Below are 21,030 nucleotides of genomic sequence, written 5' to 3'. Positions count from 1 at the left end.
GCACCTGGGTACTCATATCCATTTTACTATTTCTGTTGCAGGACTGAACCCAAGCCACGGGCTGGTGCATCTGCTGACAGTGTTGTAGGGTAGTCTGGGTGATACCTGCCTAAGCACTTCTCGGAACAAAGGAGGTCTTTAACGTTCATGAACGCTACTTCTTGGCAGGCTCCCCAGGTCCACTCTCATGTCTTGTTGAGATCTCGAAGCACTGCTATTTTTTCCGAGAAATTATCGCAGAAACCTTGCCAGATGATTCACCATTTTCAAAAGTCTGTAGGCTCCAGCTACGCCTTTTGGCGGAGAAAGCGGCTTGCAACATTTCTAGGTTGAGGATGGATGCACTGGCGGTAGATGACGCATCCCAGGAAAGTCACCTCATTAACGTTGAAAACACTGTGTGGTTCAGGGTGAATCCCAAGGAAGCAAGATGCTTCAGCGTCGCGTCAAGATGTCAGTTCTGCTTATCTTGGTCATGGCCGAAAACTATAATATCATCCTTGTGACTGACCACTCCAATTAATCCGCTGAGAGTTTCGGACAAGATTTTGAAAGTATTTTAGCGCTGACGTGGTGCCAAAGAGAAGTCTTGTGAAACAGAACTGCCTTATCAGCATGCTAAAAGCGGTCAGCTCTTGGTATGCCGGAGGAGGAATTTGGCAGAATGGACACTTGAGCCCCTTGTAGACCTTCGCAACCAATGGAAATCCGCTGATGCCAACTTCCACAAGCCCGATGTTCCGAGCAGCGGCTAGTTGATTGAGAGCACCAAGATGCGAGTGAGTGCACCAAGAGAGCACCAAGGTTTCTTACTCAAGTGCTGAGATGTCCTTAGACAAACTTTCTGCAGATGCAAGCGTAGTGTCTCTTATTCTTGCACGTTGACCATTTCTCGAATTTAGCCACACATGAAGGCCAAGGATGAGGCGTTCCCCCGCAGTAGCTGCAAGATTAGCTGCTCGTCTTCACAAAGATGGCTGGTCATGTGCAACTTTTCTGTTTCTGGTGTTTTGTGCGAGTGACAGCATCCAGAGCAGCGCCGTCTGTCTTGATGAATGGGCTCTCTGCCCCGCAACTTGAAGCAACTATTGTTGATGATGCACTTAGTCCTTCTGTCGAGTCTTGAAGAGGGCTTTGACGAGGGTAAGGCCAGTATCTAGCTGGAATGCTCCCAAAAGTCTTTTGTCACAGAGACCGAAAATGAAATGGCCAGGATTAATCGATCCCGCAGTTCACCATAATCGCAACAGACTGGCATGTTGTAGAGCAGAATGATGTATTCGTCGACTGTCTCTGTGGGCTCCTGTTCACACAAGTTGAAGCATGCTGATTCGTCAACTTCATTCTTTCAACGAAGTGTCAGTCAAGCTTTCCCTTGACAAGGTGATAGTTCTTCGCGTCTTCAGTGGAGAGTGAACATGTTGAACATCTATCTGGCTTGGCGGCCCATCACGCAGAGTAATGTTTGCGCCTGCGACCTTGGTCTTCCCTGTTGAGACCGGATGCGTGGCGGTAATCGTCAAAGTCCAGTATCCAGGCTGATCATTTCGATGACCGGTCGAATGTGATCGCTGTGGGCGGCTTCAGTGCAAAGCTCGATGAACTGGCAGTTGCTGCCTTAGCCATCACGGTGGCTTCAGACCACTGAGGATGACAAGAATCTCTTCAGAGACAACAGCTTCCCGCTACTCACATGTCGTGAGTTGGGAGCAAGTGCGGAGAAAGATGACTCTCCAGATGACTGGCAGGGAACAGAAAAACATTCTTTAGAGGGACAGGAAAGTGCACGCTTGCCCTTTGACCTGCGCCGGGAGAGGACACGCTCTCCGTTCAAATTAGAAGGCGCTTGGCTGTGGGGTTAGACGGCACCATACCACACTACTAGCGCTCCAGATATTGCACCCCACATCAGACCTCAAGCACCAGCAGCAATATTGGACTCGCTTAGAAAGTGGGTGAAACCTCCAGCAGTGCAGCGCCACAAAATGGAACGAGTCCACTGAAAGGTGATGCTACACCTTGTGCCGTGTCTCTAAACATAGACCGTGCGAACTTTCATTTCATTCCTTTGATCCCTGTTTTTCTGTGCATATTGGTGGTTAGAGTTCATTCCATGTTTACTGTTCCCATGTCAACTTATGTGCTACTTTAGAAGTGTGTTGTGCTCATTCATCATGTAGGCACATTGCAAATTACGCATTAAATTAAAGTCTGTAAACTGACTGCAATGGGACTAGGGTTATTTCTTCTACACTATGCAATTACATGCGAGCACGACGACTGTATGAAATGAAGAGACCGATTCTGGTGGTGATCAACAATGTTCGAGGGGCAGCAAGCAAGGATGTTAGAACAAAGTTCACTGCTCAAAGGAAGTTCGGAAGCCTGCCACGAGATTAGCTGCGAGCCTCAGCTTACAGTCGGCCCTTAGTACCAGCAGAAAAACAGCAATCCTTGTGACTTACGAGGGTTGACACAAGTGGATTGGAGCAGTAGTTTGAGCATTTCACACCAAGAGTCAACTCTGTCATTCATTTTGAGAATGGCAGCCCTATGCTGATGAAGTGGTAGACTGAGAAGGACAGCTCAAGGGTACAGTACGCTATGCAGTAAGAAATTTCAAAGAGATAACTACAGGTCTGAGGGAAAACTAGATCGAGAAGAAGCAATAATGACAGTTTTTCACCATGTCGCGTCTTGAGATGTTAACAAGCAGGTGATCCGAAGTTACTGCTCAGTAAGATTGCATGGTGCCAAATGGTTGTGCTTTCTGATCCATCATAGAGCAAGGTGTGGTATCCATGACAGAACAACTGGTGGGGAGTGTTGCCACTGGGTGCAATTAAAAAAGGACCCAGAACTGAAGCTAAAAGCGGCCAAACATAGCCACGCTTAAAGCGTGACGCTGTTTCGTGTGGAAGCCGTAGACAGAACTTGATTCATGGAATCTATTAGCGAGTGCAGCTTCATTTTTGTTGCACGTCTGATTTTTGTCAAGTTCATATAGAAGGGCATGCACTATCAGCATTAGAAAATATAACAAAATTTTCAGTGTGCCTTGCACAAGGTGTGAAGAGGGGCTTTTGCCACAAGCGTCTCTGTGCGATGCCACTGCATGCCATAAACTCAAACACAATATGTGATCAAGTGCACGCTAATTCTTTACAGTTGCTTCATTTACGACTCCAGCCCGATGAAGGATCCCCCACAAGAAAAGCAAAAGCAGTTTCAGTATGCCTTCATGGCTCTTCGTGCTTTCTATGTGACCGGGATATAGGGCAAGCAGCCACTGAGGTGCAGACGAGGCATTTGGAAGCTGCTGTACGAGTTTTATCACCATTTGCTTTAGGAACTGGAAGCAGCACTCTCTCAAGGCACTTTGGTGTAGTGAAATGTTGTCTCTGAAGATGTAACCTCCTTTGGAGTCTCGTTTCAGGCACGTGTAGGATCCCGAGCTACACTAGACACGCGTAGGGATGCCTTGATGCACACCATTCCCACTGGCAAGGAGTGTACGGTTAAAAAAAAGGGGGGGCCAGTAAATGTGCCGAAATGAGGTTCAAAGTAGCCAGGGAGCCAGCCTGAAATTTTCATTGCCATACAGGGTCATAAAAAGTAGCCAATTTGGAGTAAAGTAGCTACCACCACCAACCCTGCTAATAGGTCAAACACAGTGGGAAGAAAGGAGGACGTGATACCTGTATGTTCTCCGCACAAAGGTGTTGCAGGTGCATGCAGCAAAAGGAGGCTGCAGTCTGAACAATCAAGTGCTAGAAGTACAAACAGCATATCACCTAGAGAATGCTTGAAAAGCTCAGTCAACATGTCTGTGGGAGGTACACAGCAGTGGTATGGCTTGCAATGTTGCATTCAATGAGAGCAGACTTTGAATGATCACCAGTACAAATGCTGGTTTCTGGGGGTTTAGCATCCATCCCAAAGTGACTGATGCTATGAGGGACGCCATTGTGAAAGGCTCCAGAAGTTTCTTTAACGGGTTCCTTAAAGTGCACTGACATAGCACAGTACACGGGCCTCTACAATTTCGCCGCCATTGAAATTTAACCACCACAGCCAGGATCGAACCCGTGTCTTTCAGGTCAGCAGCCAAGCGCCATAACCAATGAGTCACTGCGGCAGCTCCCAGTACAAATGCATATCCCCTATTAAACACAAGTCTGATGAGCACAGTGATGAAGAATGAAAGGCTAAATGTCTTGAGTGAACAGAATAGGAGCACAGCCTCTTTAGTAATCCATGGTTAATCAGCGCAAATAAGACTACGACAGCGGAGAAGACAACATGGCACTGAAGAGGAATCAAGAAAACAACTCGTCTTTTTACCGCTCGATCTACACACATTCCGAGCATTCTTAGAAACTTCGAATTATTGTCCTGTGCAGCCGATTTCCCTAATTTAAATCAGATTAAACGTCCCGCCTCGTGCCTTTTTTTTTTAACTCGATGCTGAAGGTAGGAGTCAACCAAAGCATGGAGGGCCTTTCAGCCTGTCCCATGGCAGCTTGCCGCTCTGCCATCGGCGGAGTGATACGTAAATCAGAGTTCTATTGAACATATACAGCTCGCCTAAATAAAGAAGGTGAGGATCAGAGCCCTGCTAAGCAAGGCTCTCGCAACTAGCGAAAACTGGCAACTCGTTGTAGTGGGGAATTTCAATGCGCATCATCAGGCCTGGGGGTACTCTAATCAGTGCCCAAAAAGTAGAAAATTATGAGAGAACATGCGCGACCAGAAGTTTTCGTTACACACTGACCCCTGGAGCCCCACGTGAGTGGGCAACAATGTTAGTGTGGATGCGTCCCCGGATCTCACCCTCTGAAAAAGCGTCCATGGCCTCAAATGGCACAATTCGTAGTTAAATTTTGGGAGCGACCACTACATACTGGTATCCATCCTCAACGAAGGCCTTAAAACATGCAGGGCATGCACGCCGGCCGCCGTCGAATGGGACCAGTTTAGAGCAATCAGATCCAACCAGGAAGGGAAGCACTTTTGCGACATCTGGAGATGGGAAATGGGAAAACAGATAAAATCGAGCGTCATGGAAGCTACCAAAACCTTAGAAGGGGAGGACGCCCCCGAGATTGCCGAAAGCCACCTCCTGCATATGTGGGAGGCTAAGCAAAGCATGGAAACACATCTCAAGCAGTAGAAATGAAACCGCACCCTCCGTAGAAGGTTGGCGCGACACAATAAGGAAATTGAGGATTACTCTTAAATTATGTGAACAAAATTGGGGCAGCAAATGTGACTAGATGGAGGGAGCGATGACCCTCTCTAAAACGTGGGGTATCCTCTGCCATTTGCTTGGCCCAGAAAAGTCGAAAACCCAATCGGAAGTCACACTCTCCAAAGCTCAACGCTCATTTGATGGCAGCGATGACGATTTCATGCAGAAACTAATAGAACCCTATGTGGGTGAGACCCAACAAACTCCCCTTCAGACTATGATAATGCGCCCAATGAGGCGCTTGATGCCCCCTTCACGGAAGCGGGAGTTAGAGCGTAATTAGTTAGACTCCGCACAAAGTTTGCCCTGGGTCCCGATGGGATTACAAATACTCTGATGATACCTCGACAGGTTACCTCGATAGGTTACCTAATGGAATTCATGCAAGAATGCTGGGAAAAGGGCGAGCTGCCACAGCAATGGAAATCGGCAAATGTCATCTAAATACCTAAGCTGGGCAAGCCTCCTCAGCTAGGGAATCTCAGGCTCTTATCACTTAGCTCGTGCGTAGGAAAGCTAATAGAACAAGTCATCCAGACGAGATTAATCGGATACCTGGAAAAGCAAGACCTCCTGCCGCACATAATGATCGGGTTCCGCCCTCATCTGTGCACGCAGAAAATCATGCTGCAAATTAAGCATGACATCGTCGACTCGCGGTCGAAGGATGCGAAGGTGATCCCAGGGCTAGACTTGATGAAAGCCTTTGACAACATAAGGCACGAGTCTGTGCTCAAACGTCTCGGTAATCTAAATGTTGGCACTAAAACTTTCAACTATGTGTGAAATTTCCTTTCCAGTAAGATGGCCTGCGTAAAATTCCAGTCTACTGAATCTTCCACTATTGGGCTGGGCAACAAGGGCACCCCCCAGGGATCGGTGTTGCCCCCTACTCTTTAACGCAACCCGGTTGTGTGCGCGCTACCCGGGCAGTTGGAACGCATAGAGGAACGAGCAAAAGGCGGGAATTAAAAGAAAAGAATTTAATGAGCTGGTACAAGCTTTCATATTCAGCAGAGTCAGCTACTGTACGTCTTATCTCGATTTCAAGTCTGCGGAAAAGATGATAATTGATGGGTTAATACGTAGATGCGTCAAGCACGCAGGGCCTGCCCATGTGCACGTGCATCCACGGAGCAACTTCTATAGCTCTGGATGCACAACACGTGGGCGAAACTGGTGGAAGCGGTGCGCGCAGCACGGATTGATAAGATAGCCACAAAAATGGGCAGGACTATCCTGGCTAAAGTAGGAATCAGTCCAAACAGGGGGCCCTACACCGAAGGCAGAAATTAAGGAGCAAAATCAGGAGGTGGCTAACCATCCCCCCTTTACCTAAGAATATGCAACCCGAGCATAGTAAGACCAGAAGGGAGAAAAGAGCGGAAACCACTGGTCTCCGGTATAGTAAGATGCTCTCAGAGCAGGTAGCGTATGTGGACGCACAAGTGGCCCCGATGGACGAGCGGTAGCCGCGGTAGTAGATGGCCACGGAAATGCCGTTACGGCTGCCTCCCTAAGGGTGTGCTCCGCTGCAGTGGTGGAGGAAGTTGTGGTAGCGCTAACCTGCGTTGGCACAGAAGGAAATTCCATCATAGGCGACAGTGGAACTGCCATCCAAAATTTTCGTGCATGAAAATCTCGTCCGGGGCGGCAAAGATTCTAAACCAGCGACAAAGTGCGAGGAAAATTACGTTGATCTGGACACCTGTGCATGCCACCGCCCCCGGCAATGAGGCGGCTCATGAACTAGCTTGAAGTTTATACCACCGGGGGCTAGTAGGACCCCCTCGGGCAGAGTGGTGAAAGCTTGGCAAAATATGGGGAAATTACTTAACATTACAGATTGGAACATAGGCTGGTACCCCCGCCAGACCCGTCTTAATAAGCAGGCAGTGGCGTGGAAACGACTCCAAACATACACATAGCCACACCCGATCCTGGCGAACCATATGTTCCAGCAGGTAAGATCACACGGGTGTACATACTGCAGGTTGAGAAGGTTCCTCGACCATATAATCCGGGAATGCCTGAATTCTCCTGGTAGGGCGCTGAATATCAATTCCAAAGAATTCTGGGAGACCCTGCTGCGTAGTTCAGACCCTGAGCTCCGGCTCCGCCTCATCCGACCAGCTGAAGAGGCTGCCGAGATATAAGACCTCCCGGCTAGCATGTAAAGCGGTGCCTCCTGCCTCCCCGGCCTAGTACCGAGGGAGGTGGGGAATGCCATTTCTGTTGGAAAATAAAGTTATTTCCTTCTGCTCCTCCTCCGTGGACCTCGTCTGCGGCTAGAGTCACTTTTAGTGACTCTATCTGCGACTATGTTGTCTGCGACTCAAACTTTATATTCACAGAAACCCAAAAAACAAAATAAAAGTGAAACCAAAGCTGTCATGGGACTGGCTGAAAGGCACAACATGCATTGGTTGACTTCTCCTGCCTTCAGCGTTGAGTTCAAAAAAAGGTGGGAGCCGGGACGTTTAATCCGATTTAAATTAGGAAAATCGGCCGCACAGGAGAATAATTCTAAGTTTCTAAAAATGCTCGGAACGGTAGATCGAGTTCCTACCGTAAAAAAGACGAGTTGAGATTCCTCTTAAGTGCACCTTTAAGGGAGCGAATTACATCGCAAAATCAATTGACATGTGCATCAGCATCTCTTCAGTCACCCTAACAAGCCATGAAATAGCTTTCCTTGATGACACTTGATTTTGCCTGGCGTATTTTGTTTGCTTTAGGATCTTTTGTTAATGCATGGGTAAACCATTTGTAATTAGGATTCCTGGTGCGGCTTCACTGAATTTTTGTTCGTTTTCTTTGTATCTCCACCTTCTTTGCGCATATAAAACGGTTTTCTTTTTCCGAATAAACATTCAGTTGCGAGTGAGTGCTTGTGTCGTGTCATCTTTTTATCTGCCGCCTTCATCTTTTTTTATGCTCGTTAACCATGAATAGGTACCAACTAACCCAACTTCTCACATTAACGCTCTCCAGTAATGACTGCAGGTGGTGCTATCAATCATGTGCGCAGCATCGCTCCCTAAATCTCTCCTGACTAGCCCGCAGCACCTCAGGAGTACTACTCTCGTTACCCCACCACCACACTCCTAGTACCTCCACAATGATGTCCTGTATAGCTGTGCAATGGTTTAATCAAATAGCAGAAGGTTACACTGTCAATGTTCATATCCCCAAAGCGTTGGCACAACGAGCACTGTTGGAGTTTGAGCACAGTGTTTGTTCAATGAGGGTGCCAGTTTGCCTGCAATGCTGCTGTGTTGCTGACAGTGTGACAATCACATACAGCAATGTTGAACACAGCAAACTCACTTGAGCCTGCTGCCCTTACTGCCCTAATCAAGTGAAACAGAGAGCATCTTGGAAGTCTTCTTCAGTGCATGTTGCCATAATGTAGGATTGATGGATGCCTACTTGGCTCTGAACCTTCCTCCAGCTTGAAGACACCATTTTACTAAGGCAGCTACAGCCTGGCCCAGTACTGTGCTGAACTCAGTGTCAGTCTACAGAAAGCTAGTGCCCTAGAAAATTAGGCAGAGTTCTGACTCCGCTGCTGTGTGTTGGGCTGCGTAAGCAAAGATCTGCTTGGTGTGCACGAATCGAAGTATAGAGAAAGAAGCTAGATCAGAAATCAGAGAAGGTTCACCAGATGGCAAAGACAATACGGTAAACTGTCACCAGGAGACTGAGACTAAGACGAGAGACCGTGATATTCTGTAGGCATATCAAATAGAAGGGGTGTAGAATTTGGTGTGTGAATTAGATCATTGATATACCATGATTAAGCACAGACTGGCTACAGAAATAGTCTTGCATGATTTAAGTGACCTCTTACTTGTTAAAAGATGCATCATTGCTTAATCAAGACAACATGGCTGTGCTTTATGCTCGATTTGAGCTGTTGCCACAGTGGAGTGCAAACCCACCTATTAGTGTCGGATCAGCATCATTACGGCTGATGGCAGAGGTCAGATGTTCATTATCTAGTAAATTGATTTAACACTACTGAACAGAGCACAGTAATCTAAACGTCAGGTATTTAGAATGGCAGTGCAGAATTGTTGTTTTGAACAGAAGCAATAAAGCACATTCTCATTTGCCTATGGGCTCACATGGAGCATATAATTACTGCAGTGGTAAAGAGAAATGGAGGTGTCAGAACAGTTCATCCGGGGTTGACTGCTCTTTGAAGGTGGCCTTGTCTGCGGCTGATTCAGGCCATGAAATACAATCCTTCTGGAATAACGCTGTAACTGAGTGCATTGCCATGCATTTCATCCACAAAAGCATGGGGATCTGCTTCTTTGTTATGCACCCCACAGTTGCTAGGCACTTGTGCTGGATCTCGAGGTAATGAAAGTGGCCACATACAGGGACAGCAGCCAAACATATGGTAAGCTTGATATACACTTCCAGGCTTCCAATGAATCAACATTTTTAATTGTTGCACGAGGAATCTTGTGTGGAGAATTATACTGTGTTTACTTTGTGAAATTTATGACTTCATGTGCAGTTACCAATACCATTGTTATACGGCAGTCCTCAAAGGCATTTTCAGCAAAGGAGTATCGTTTCTCCAAAGGAGGAAGACCTGAAAGGAGTAGCGATGCTGCTACACGTGCAACTCAATAATGGGACAGTCGGACTTCAGAGCCCCTAGCATTGCTTGAAGGGGCAGAAGCGAGAGCTTCAAAACTGAAGTGGAGTAATTTATTCATTTGTTGAGCTTGCAAACTTATTTAAGCATACTCCATTCATGAAAGAATTACTGAGAACTTTGCTTGTCAGCAATAGCAGGTCTTTATTGCCCTGGCCATTAATGGGTAGCTGGTGTTGCTGCTCCATACGAGATTATAGCACAGTTTAAAGACAAGCAAAAAAACTAGATCCAGAGAGACATTTTTATGTATCAGTATGATGGTTTCAGGTACCTTTAGCTGCTTCTACAATGGATGGTGTTATGATTGCAGCTTCTCGAAGGCCGCTCCTTTGGGCTTCAAATGTCTCTGATGGCCACCTTTGCCTCCAAGGCTCTCTGCGGCAAAGGTGCAACACTTATGGCACTTAAATGTGTACTGTGCACCTTTGAACGGAAGGATATGATTCTCTAAGGCCTTTGCAGTGCCCGTGTGACAGAGGTATGCAACATTTTTCATTGCTCAATTGGATAAGTTTGTGTGCCAGGATGGTGCAAGATGTCCCCGAGGACTAGACTGAGGGAACTGTATAATGGAAGTGAATTGAAGTGAAAAGAAAACAAGCATGGTGTGCATGGGCAGGACAACAGTGAGAATGAGATGGAACAGGGACCAAGGAAGGTGCAACCGTTGGTACAGACAACATAGCAAACAACCAGGAGACTAAGAAACTGAGGCCATTCTTAAATTACCATGAACAAAACAAAGTGGTGGATCACCACTGTTGGTGAGGGTGGGACTGCACTTCACCCCTGAACATTTCCAATTCTCCAACTTAAAGTTATGCAACAGCGTTAGAATGGTACGATGTACTACCGGCAGCAAAAGTTTACGGTACGAGATTTCTTGGAAAAACGTTTATTGTAGCTCCACCTCGCTACCCAGTCGCCTTATATTGTTACAAGAGGAAGGAACATGTAGGCTCCAACTATTTTCATGCATTTTAAGCAAATGGCTTGAGTGACTGAGCAAGAAGAAATTTTTTTCCGCACACTCACATCCCGTAAACTTCTGCTCGTGATAGTACAACCACTCATACAGATAGCAGTGGTCCGAAAGCTTCCACCAAGACAAAAAGAACAATGTACAAGGATGGAAACTTGGGCGAGCTGGTATGTGTACCGATTGGGTGAAACAACTCATTTGTGTGTTTTCTTTTTCTTTCAACCTTTGATCCAGTTGAGCTGTTTCACCCAATACGCAATGTACAAACGACGAAGACATTTCGATGTTCACTGAACACCTTGCCAAGACATTTAGGCCATGTCAATGGGAACCGAGTTCAAAATCTGTTTGTGCACGCATGGACTATAAGTGCTCTTCTATCTTGTATTTTGCTCTATGCAGTTATCAGTTGACCATAAAGTTTGTTGCTGTACATCTGTTCCTGTCCTTTGTCCATCTGTCCCTGCCCTTTGATCATGCAAGACCACAGGATTCAAAATAGCCTCACTCTGCTCATGACATGTAAAAATTTTTTTTCGCACAGTGTGCAGCTACACGTCACTAGAGCTGCAACAACACGCGAGCCCGGCTATGTATACTCATTTTTCACATGATTACGCTGCTACACACACTAAAAAAAACTGGTGCACGTAGGCAGCCTCGCATGCATTTAGGGTTTAAGGGTTTTTTTAACGTCCAAAAGCAACTCAGGCTATGAGGGACGCGGTAGTGAAGGGCTCCGGAAATTTCGACCACCTGGCGTTCTTCAACGTGCACTGACATAGCATAGTACATCAGCCTCTAGAATTTCGCCTTCATCGAAACTCGACCGGCGCGGCCGGGATCGAACCCACGTCTTTTGGGCCAGCAGCTGAGTGCCATAACCACTCGGCCACTGCGGCTTTTTTTTCTTTATTGCCTGGCTTTGACACAGAAAATTGCACATAACAAACAATCAACAAAAGACAAACGCTATGTACACCCGACTCGAAGTCAGCCAGCATGAGTCTGGCTTCGTCAACTTAAAATTCACGCAGTGTACAGAGTGGCTCTAGTCTTGAGAGCCACTCCGGAGGCTCCGCTGCGGCCTTCTGAATGGCCAGAAACATGTCCATACTTTCTCGAAAGTAGATTCGGGCAGGTCTAGCGTCTCTGTCACAGTGAAAGCCTGCCATTCTCGAGCGCCATATACAGTGGAGGCCTGTCAGCATTATTAAATCATAAGGCACCCCATCCTCGTTTTCAACACATAAGTAACGGATGCCATACGGGTCTAGTGGAAATTCTTTCTTTAAGGTTCGCTGTAATACATCCCAAAAATAAACTCCTTCCCAACAGTGTAAAAATACATGGTCTATTGTTTCAGGCTTTCTGCAAATTAAACAGTGAGAACCCCAGGGTAAAAATAATTCCTTTCCCTCTAAAAATTTTTTAAACGGTAAGGTTCCGGTGTGCAGCTTAAAAAAGAAGGTTTTGGTTCCTGATGGCACCTGCATGTTTTTAACTCTCTTTAAAACATCTTTGCCTTGGCCTCCACTGTACAAGGCCCTGTACAAGGGCACCGGGAAAACTACATCGCACAAAGCACGGTACAGTTTCTTTCGTTTCACATTCGACAGAAAGTCATTTGAAAACCGCGCGGAAAGAAACCTTACACTGGCTACGATTTCCCGGTAAAAACCGGTGACCCTACTGTAAACGTCAGCAGTTCCGACTATGTATTCTGGAAGCAGATGCCGCAGCCTAACTTGGCATACGGTACGCAAAAACGGGTCTCTTGTGTCCCGAAGAAACAAAAAACGATTGACCAGCTGTCTCAAAAACAAATGGCCCAGACCCAGCCCGCCGTCTTGAACCCGTCGGAACAGGTTGGTGCGGCTGCAGCGCTCCCATTCAGACGACCAGACAAAGATGGCGAAAATCCGGTGTAGCTTTTGAATACTTAACCGTGAACAGTGCAACACCTGCATGACGTACCAGAGCCTGCTGATAAAGAACAAGTTGCAAACAGTGGCTCTGGCGAAAATGGACAAGGTCGTTCCTTTCCACTTATCAGCTCTTTCCCGTATCTCTTTAATCTGTCCTGTCCAATACTGTTCACTGTCACGGTAAGCAGCGAGTGGAACGCCCAAGTATTTATCTGGCGTCGTCGTCCAAGGCACGCTGGCAAACCGCTCCGGCGTAGATGCCCACCTTCCGTGCCAAAGTCCGAGGCACTTCGACCAGTTAACCCCGCTTCCAGTAGCTTGGCTGAAATCTCGTACACATTGAACGGCCTCGCTTATGCCTCCCTCGTCAACGGCAAACACAGCAATGTCATCAGCGTACGCCAGAACCTTTACTTCGGCTGCTTGTAAACTGAATCCGGTAATACTTCTGTTTTTCAGTAGCTTCAAACAAAGGGTCTCCACATAAATACAAAATAAAAGGGGGCTGAGGGGACAGCCCTGGCGCACCGAACGCTGCACGCTAATGGGGGCCCCCAGACTCTTGTTAACGATCAATTTCGTCGTGCAGTTCCGGTACGCCAGGGCCACACCCTCGCGAATAACAGAACCAACGTTAACATGGCTTAATACTGCAAACAAAAGTTCATGGGCAACGCAGTCAAAAGCCTTTTCTAAATCGATCTGAAGAATAGCCACCTGACCATTTGTGTCATCACAGGTTTCTAAGACACTGCGCGCAACGTGAATATTTGTAAAAATAGACCGCCCTTTAATCCCGCAGGTCTGATGCGGACCAACTAAGTGATGAATCACGGTCTGCAGCCTTCGCGCCAAAATCTTCATAAAAATTTTGTACTCAACATTAGTGAGTGCTATCGGTCGGTATGCTGTCACCAGTCGTAATCTGTCTGTGTCGTCTGTTTTGGGAATCAGCACAGTATGGGACGACCCATAGGACGGAGGCAGTGCTTTGACTTTAAAGGCTTCGTTAAAGATTACCCTCAAGACCGGGGAAATTACATGTTTAAATTCTTTGTAGAATGCCGCGCTGAACCAGTCCGGTCCAGGCGACTTTCCTGGGTTTAAACTATCTATTGCTTGCTCGACTTCCTCTTGATTTATCTGCTGTTCTAATCTGTCTTTAGTTTCGTCGTCCAGACGCGGCATCTCGGCTAGAAACGCCTCCTTAAATGTGATAACATCTACCGGGTGCGATGCGAAGAGCGCCTGGTAATGCTCGAAAAAGGCTCCTTTGATGTGATCGATGTACGTTTTTGAAACACCTCCCCATTCTATTTCGTTAATGTGATTCCTTTCGGCACGGGTTTTTCCAAACCAAGTGCTCGTTTCGTTGGCGCTTCCCCTGCAGCCATGTTTTCTGCCCTTGCCCTCACCAACGCTCCCCGATAACGTTCTTCTTCGATTATCTCTAGCTTTTGTTTGGTTTTTCTGATGTCCTCCATCCATTTACCAGGCGCTCGGCATTCCTGTTTTAACATCTTCTGAAGCAGTGTCTTTAGCTCAATTTCCTGTTGTTTTGCTTGATGACGTATACAAGTGGCTCTTTCTATTGCTTTTAATTTTAAAGTTTCCTTAGTGAGCCCCCACTGCTGCCATATCCTCATGTTGCTACTTGGTTCTATTTTTGCTACTTCTTCCCTTACAGCTCGGTTATAAAATTCGTCCTGAAGTAGCTTGTCATTCAACTTCCACATTTCCCATGAAAAACCATTCCCCTTCTTAATGAATCCTATGCAGCATTGAACCAAACAGTGGTCAGAAAATGATACCGGCATAACTACATAACTATTGCATTTAGGTACAGTTTCCGCGGATGCATAAATGCGATCTAGCCGTGCGTGACTTGTGCCCTCGAATCGTGTGTACCTTACAGCACGCGTTCCTTCAAGACACTCTGCTACATCCTCGAGGTTGCAGTTCACAATCATTCGTAACAACACTTCGGTGCTTTTGTCTCGGAAACCTCGGAGGCTTGTCTTGTCGCGCGCACTAAGGACACAGTTGTAATCGCCCATAACAATCAGCTGTCTGTTAGTGCGATGCCGTTCTTCGACGCTTTCAAAAAACGCGGCTCGGTCATTAACCACATTAGGAGCGTAGAGGCAAACAATGCGCCAGTCTATGTTACTGAGCGAAAAATCGATGGACACGTGTCGACCCGACAAGCACGAATGATGACCGTGTACATCTATTCCCGGCAACTTAACAAAAAGAATACAGCCAGCCGATGTGCCTACAGCATGGCTAACGACGGCAAAATACCTAGACGTGAAACGTCGCACCATGCTCCCGGTCTCTTCCTCACCATCGACTTTAGTCTCCTGCACTGCCAGTATATCAATATCTTGCTCCGTTATAAGTCTGTACAGCTGGCTTTGTTTTCTTTTACCTGCCAGGCCTCTGACGTTTAGGGTGGCGACTTTAAACGGAGTTGCAGAAGCCATTTTAACTTAGGAAGAAGAGACCGAAAGCACGGTGCTTACCTCCCGCGCCTAGCATGTCGCTAGACGATGCCGTCGCCGCCGGTGTCATCCGGCGTGAGCACGTGCTCCTGGTCAGGAGGCGCCTTGTCGCCGCCACGCTTCTCAGCCGGAACTTTTGGGCGCGGTCTCAGACCGGCCCGTCGTGCTTGGGGCGTCTTTGCCGGCGGTTCCCCGACGCTGGGCTCCGCTGCCTTCTCCCCGTCGGCCTTGGTCTCGGCGTGTGGCCGCTTCGCAGGTGTAGTCACGCCGACGTTCATGAGGGAGTCGTCCTTTTCGTCGTGGCTCTCGCTGGCGGCCTTCCGTTCCACGTGCACGGACGAGCTCGCTCCATCTTTGGGCGTTTCTACAGGCGTCGAAGATGGGTCAGTAGCTGGCGACCCGCTCTCCTGAGCCACAGCCGTGTCGGTGTTGCTACTCGCAACAGCTGGCTGCACCGCCACCCCCTCCGCTTTGCCCGTGTCGTCGGCACCGCTCGCTGCCTCCTCTGCTTCGACGACGTCCATCAGTTCTGCGGAGACGCTCGCTGCTACATGCCCGGTGGCCGACGCGTAGGTACGAACGCAGTCAGCCTCCGAGTGTCCATAGCGCCGGCATTTCGAACACCTGGGCACCTTGCAATCGCGGCGAACGTGCCCCGTGCCGCCGCAACGAAGGCACTGCATCGGCCGCCCGGGAACCACCACGAGAGCCAACTCGCCAGCGACTCGTACCTGGTGGGGCAGGTCGTCCACCTTCACACCTGGCTTCAGTTTCAGAAGCACGGTCCTCGTGGTGGACCCCTTCTCCTTCATGCCGGCGACGTGCCAACGCTCCCGGGTGACCTCGGTCACGTTGCCGAACGCCGCGAATGCCGTACGGATGTCCTCGTCGGCGACACCGTGAAGCATCCAGTGGAGACGCAGCTTTACCTGGTGGTCTTCTGGATCGAAAACAATGCAGCGGCGTCCCTTGACTTCCAGCTCCTTCGTGGCGGCCAGTTTCTTTGCGGCGTCAGCGGTGCTGAAGGTCACCGCCCACACGTGGTTTATCTGGTACGCCCCCAACGCCACGACGTCGGGGAGCGCACCAGCGTTGGCGAGGGCGTCCCTGAAGTCTTCGACCCTGTAGGGTCTCGCACGCAAGTCCCCGTGCAGAAAAACCGTGTTTAAAACCACACGTCCGGTAGGCAGGGTAGGCAGGACGATCTCGTAATCCTTATCAGCGTCGCTGGCAAACCTGTTTCCGCGGCCGGCAACGGCCGCTATCGCCGCTCCGTGGGAGCTCATGATCCTGCGTCCGTCACGCTCGGTGGCCGGAAGTAGAATGACTCGGCCACTGCGGCGGCTCGCATGCTTCCATGCTATTTATGCAAAGTTCCATGCAGCTAGGATAAAATGTACGCACAGGACTTGTGTAACGAACTGTGGACAACAAGGGCATAAATTAATCATTAATGACATAAAGTTAGCAATCCATTTCTTCTTCCTCACTTCTGATCTGTAGTCAGTAGAAGTTTCAAGCAACGGCTTTTCGTTTATGGACCTCATGTAAGCATCCTGGTAATGATGCCAAGACAGGCATGTTTGCCTGCTATGGCGCACATGAAATGGTTGTAATACAAGCAAAGGGACCACACAGTCACTGCTCTCGTGTCACTAAAAGTGTGCATCATTAATGACAGGATGTTGTTAATGCAGTCTGGCAGTGCAGGCCCTCTGAAAGGCGTCACCGACCTTACACATGTACTGCATACCATAGCACCATGCATGTACGTACTACGTACGACAGTACAGTACCACAGCAACGTGTGGGCAGCTGAGACGTGCACTAAAATGTGCGTCGAACATGCAATGTTAAACATAGACAAGCGTAATCACAAACAAGCACCTCAAACACACACCAAATCTGGATTAAAGCCATACCGCTAGAGAACACACCACCTTACACTCAAAAAAAGCTGTTCAAATCTTAGTTTGTGCTCACCACCGGTCCAAGATATCACCTGGAAAGGAGAAGGGTCCAACATAAAGAAACACAAAATGAACAAAGAAACTGTACCAGCAGGTATCAAATATTATCTCTCAAGCACACCTTTCATAACAGCGATAGAGTTTCCTTTGCACTTTTCGCAAGAAAAAAAAGGGGGGGCACGCGAGCGCAGGGCAGCATTATTTCTTTTTCTAGCCCATCCTAACGTATGTCTTGTCTTAGTACGCCTAGTACAGCAAAAAGGTAGAAAACAATGCAATAGCCTTGTTGCAACAGCCATCGGAAGACGCAAACGCCAAATGAAGGGTGGTGCATATCACTCTTTTGAGGGTCATGCCGCAGTAGGACGGAACACATCGCTCGCCCGAGACCAGACACGCATAGAGCAAACAGCAACACGCCACTTACCAGAGACCCGGAGGCAGGAGACAAACGCATAGAACAAACGCTACTGCAGCCGGCCGGCAGTGGGTTGGATCATCGCCATCATCGCCTCTTCTAGGATGTTTAGATCGGTTGGGTCAAGCGGGCGTCTGGTTTCAAGACTTATTTATGAAAAAAAAAACAAAGATAACGTTTGACGTCATAACCGCCGAGCAAAGAAACCTGTTCTCCTTTCCACTTATGCTCCGGGCGCGCATGCGCAGTTGAGCAGAGTTTGTTCTCCCGAAGTTCAAGTCGTTTTTACACAGCTGGTGTGACGTCACACCGACCGTAGCGCCCCTGGTGAGAGGAGCGGGAGTTAGGCCGCCGTTGGTGGCTACCGCCTCGCCTCGCGACGGCGTGAGATGGGGCCCCGTTTTTACACAGCTGGTGTGACGTCACTCTAGGTCACGTGGTGTGACGTCACGCAGCGAGGTCACGCTAAAGGTCAATGGTGCCTACCACCGCCTCGCCACGGAACGGGCTGAAGTGCGACCTAAAGTAGTATTGCTTCGCAATAAAAATGTTAGAGGTGCGTGGATCCTGTCATGGCTAAGCATTGTGCGATGTGCAGATTTTTACTAATAGGCGAACATAAGTAGCAAAAACTTGCAATATAAAGTCCCTCATTTAGCAATTCTACTAGTTTCATTACGTAAGAAAATCGGCATCACCCAATGGCGCTGAATTTTTCTCAACAGCACTGCACTGCACTGAGTGTGCCTGACTGATTTAGCTTCATTCACTCTGTGGTGTCGAACGAAACTACTGTGATTGAGATATTCAATTGTATGCAGTTTTCATTTTAGTTCCCTGTTCTACGCGAGTAGGCTTACTTACCGCACTTCAAAAAGGAGCATTTTCCACCATACTGAAGAAATTAACGTCAAAAATATCGGATAATAAAGATGTAGGATGCCCAGGGGACGCGATTTACTGGATGCGTTTCTGCTGGTGAGCAAATTTATTCTCTTGAGACACTAGTAAATTATGAAACATAGTTGTGTTTAGCCGTACTATATACATCATTTCCTGAAATAATGTCGTTATTCTTTTACATGCGTACGTACAATGAAGGAACCATAAATGCTGATATGCCTCAATTCTATACCTTTCTACACCCTCCCAACGCCTGAGCATTAGGAGTGTACTTTTTAATGGAGCGGAACAAAATCTTTCGAACGTAAATCAGTATGCAAAGCAAGGAAGACACCGATTGCTTTTTATGGCATCAAGAGGCGTGGGTGCAACTGGAAAATCAATTGGATGGCACAATATTTTTCACCCATAACTAACTGTTTATTCTTTTGCATGAATCGTATCGCCGAGACATGCAAGTATTCGTGTAGAAGTTTAAATATGCTTCAATTCATTTGTTTTGATGTAATATGGCACGCCGCTTGTAGCACTACGGGATGCTGACTTCAGGCACCATCTGTAAGGAAGAAGGCACAAATGAAAGGTTAACAATTTGCTGACATAACATAAGGGAAACATGTGGAAAGGTGTCCATTAAAAAACATATAAATCATTAATATTGAAGCGGACGAGTTGGTGGTTATAATCTTAGAACGCCGAATGGATGTAAAAGAAAACAAAGCGCGGGTTTCATGCTAGCATTCACGAAGGGCATCTGAATATTGAAATAACAAAAACCAAACAGGACTCGAAAGATTGCACATCGTCTCCTACAGTTCCTCTCTCCAAATGTGGCCCGTTTTCTATCAGGTATAAGCACTTCCAAGAGCTCTTTATATGCCTCACGTGCTGTTTGGTATCACTTAAAGCATTGCTCCTGCTTAACAAGGGATATACTAGTGTAATGTGGTGTGTCTGGTTTTAGTTTCTGATTCAATGGTTTGTCTTCTCACTAGTCTGTGTAACGGCCATGGTTTTTCAAAAACTTGGCAGGAGCAGCGCCGACGGTGAAAGAATCGGAGGGCGAGGAGCACCTATAGCACAGTCGAAAAATACGGCAGAGCCGGTCCCACAATACAACAGAAATTTTTGTCGTCCTGCAGTTACAACAACTTTTTCTGTGGTGTTGAGATTTTGCCTGTTCATGCAACAGAACTGGCTCTCTTGTTACAACAGGAGAGTTCTCAACATTACAGATAATCTTGTTACTACAATAATTGCCGTTGTTAGGTCCCAAATACTGCAGGAAAGTGTGTTGTAAGAAGGGAAAATTTTCTGTTGTGTTTTTCGATAAGGTAGAGAAAGCTTTGAAGAGGCGCGGAGGACCCAGAGTTAGAAGAAGGGAATGGTCCCTGCTGTCGATCAGAAAGGCGGCGTTCTAGTCGATTATATTTGTGCCGCACTCGTATGCAAATGAAAAAAAATTCTGTAATCTGTTATCTTCGTGGGGCTCATCTTATTAGAGAGGATTGGTGAGATAAAACAGAGCATGTCCTTTAAGTGCGTGTTTTTCCTTTTCGTTTTTTCTAGCGTTTTCCTATCTTGATGAGAGTCTGAGCTGCAGGGAAAGAAAGAGTGTGGCTGCTTGTCTGAGACGGAGTTTTGTGTTCCTTTTCAACTTTTATATTATAATTGGGGCTTGCTGCTGAGGCTGTGAAAGTTAAAATGAGTTGCAGAAGAATTGCTGGGCCAGTCATTTTTGAATTTCACTAGGGAATGGTCACTACATCGGTTTATTTTTCATCTAAAGACATCAGCATGAAAAGGTATCACTACAGTGCCCACAAATGAAATGGGCGACGTATGTTTGATGTTTGAAAATTAAACATAGCGCGACTACACCACATACTCAACGATTGATATAACCGTCGATTAAAGGGCGAAAATTAGTGATTTTACTATTTTTTATGAGTGGCATGTAAGGCTGAAGGTCTCACGTACAGCACTGTGCTGCCCTCCCCAGCGTCAGTAAAGTGGCTATCCATAATGGCCCAACACATATTCTTTCAAATGGAGCTGATATCTGAATTTAAATAGCTCCTGTAGTTCAATGAATTTTAAAAATCTGAATTCTTTGTTGGTGATAGCCACTGTAGATATTTTCATGCATGAAAACACGAAAATAAATTCAATATCCTATTACTATATGGATGTAACAGTAATGTACGACAATAGTGACATTGCTCAAGGGAATTTATGGACAAAGAGCGCCATAACACAAGGTGTTTCCTGTACTGAAGGTGGGGTTGGTGACAGATTTGCCAAACAGCTTAACCTAAAGAAGCCGAGCACCAAGCCAGGAGAAAGCCCGGAAAATTAATTCCCGGTGGGTATCCGGCGTAGCTGGGGATCGAACC

The 21,030-nt window shown here is 47.2% G+C and overlaps 1 protein-coding gene across 1 annotated transcript; it reads right to left on the bottom strand.

Moving 5' to 3' along the window:
- Positions 1–15,384: 15,384 nt before the first annotated feature.
- On the bottom strand, positions 15,385–16,652 carry LOC144103482 (uncharacterized). The gene has a single exon (XM_077636186.1). The coding sequence runs from the start codon at positions 16,627–16,629 to the stop codon at positions 15,385–15,387; it is 1,245 nt and encodes a 414-aa protein (XP_077492312.1). The 5' UTR covers positions 16,630–16,652.
- Between the last annotated feature and the right edge of the window lie 4,378 nt (positions 16,653–21,030).

Source organism: Amblyomma americanum, chromosome 9 (assembly GCF_052857255.1).
Source record: "Amblyomma americanum isolate KBUSLIRL-KWMA chromosome 9, ASM5285725v1, whole genome shotgun sequence".
NCBI lineage: Eukaryota > Metazoa > Arthropoda > Arachnida > Ixodida > Ixodidae > Amblyomma > Amblyomma americanum.
The sequence above is the reverse complement of the archived record's forward strand: the minus strand, read 5'-3'. Positions and strand labels throughout refer to the sequence as shown.

Coding starts and splice junctions, on each gene's coding strand:
- LOC144103482 (XM_077636186.1), bottom strand. CDS start 16,629: ATGAGCTCCCACGGAGCGGCGATAGCGGCCGTTGCCGGCCGCGGAAAC.